A 682-nucleotide genomic window follows, 5' to 3' on the forward strand; every position below is an offset into this window, starting at 1 on the left:
GCAAGGGTATTCAACTAATTCAAATAAAAACTACTTTTATACCCTTGCAGAGGGTATTATAATTTTGTCAATAAATGTGCAACGCAGTGAGGGAGTCATCTCCGACCCTATAAAGTATATACGAGAGTGGTCCGATAAATACTTAGCCACAACGACTGAGGTGTTCCAAATCGGTTATCGATATTACTATCGATTAGAATATGCGTTTGGACGACTACTGTAAAAATTTCAATCGAATCGAACCCGAAGCTTTTTTAAAACCACGTGTGGAAGTTGGCAAGCTCGTGAATTTTAAGGAAATGGAAAAAGAGCAGTACCGATCGGTGATAAGATTCCTATTTTTGGAAGGGAAGTCGCGCTCCGAAATCAAAGAGCGCTTGGATGCTGTGAATGGTGACTCTTCTCCTTTGATGGCGACCGTCAAAAATTGGTTCAATGAATTTCAACATGGTCGCATATCCGTTTTTGATGAGTCACGCCCAGGTGCCCCAAAAACGGCTAGAATGGAGGAAAATATAAAGAAAATCCACGCCCTCGTATTGGGAGACCGCCGATTCAAGGTGCGCGAGGTAGCCGATACAGTGGGCCTTTCAAAAGACCGCGTGGGCTATATCCTGCACGAAGTTTGGGGGATGAGAAAGCTGTCGGCGCGATGGGTGCCGCGTTTGCTTACTGCAGACAA

General features: G+C 44.4%; 1 protein-coding gene across 1 annotated transcript; it reads left to right on the forward strand.

The window, feature by feature from the left end:
- Window positions 1-200: 200 nt before the first annotated feature.
- Window positions 201-623, forward strand: LOC138927398 (protein GVQW3-like; the record flags this gene model as incomplete). The annotated part of the gene is made up of 1 exon (XM_070282700.1): window positions 201-623. A coding segment is annotated over exon 1 (423 nt), but the record flags the coding sequence as incomplete, so codon positions are not given.
- Between the last annotated feature and the right edge of the window lie 59 nt (window positions 624-682).

Source organism: Drosophila bipectinata, unplaced genomic scaffold, assembly GCF_030179905.1.
Source record: "Drosophila bipectinata strain 14024-0381.07 unplaced genomic scaffold, DbipHiC1v2 scaffold_243, whole genome shotgun sequence".
Taxonomy (NCBI): domain Eukaryota; kingdom Metazoa; phylum Arthropoda; class Insecta; order Diptera; family Drosophilidae; genus Drosophila; species Drosophila bipectinata.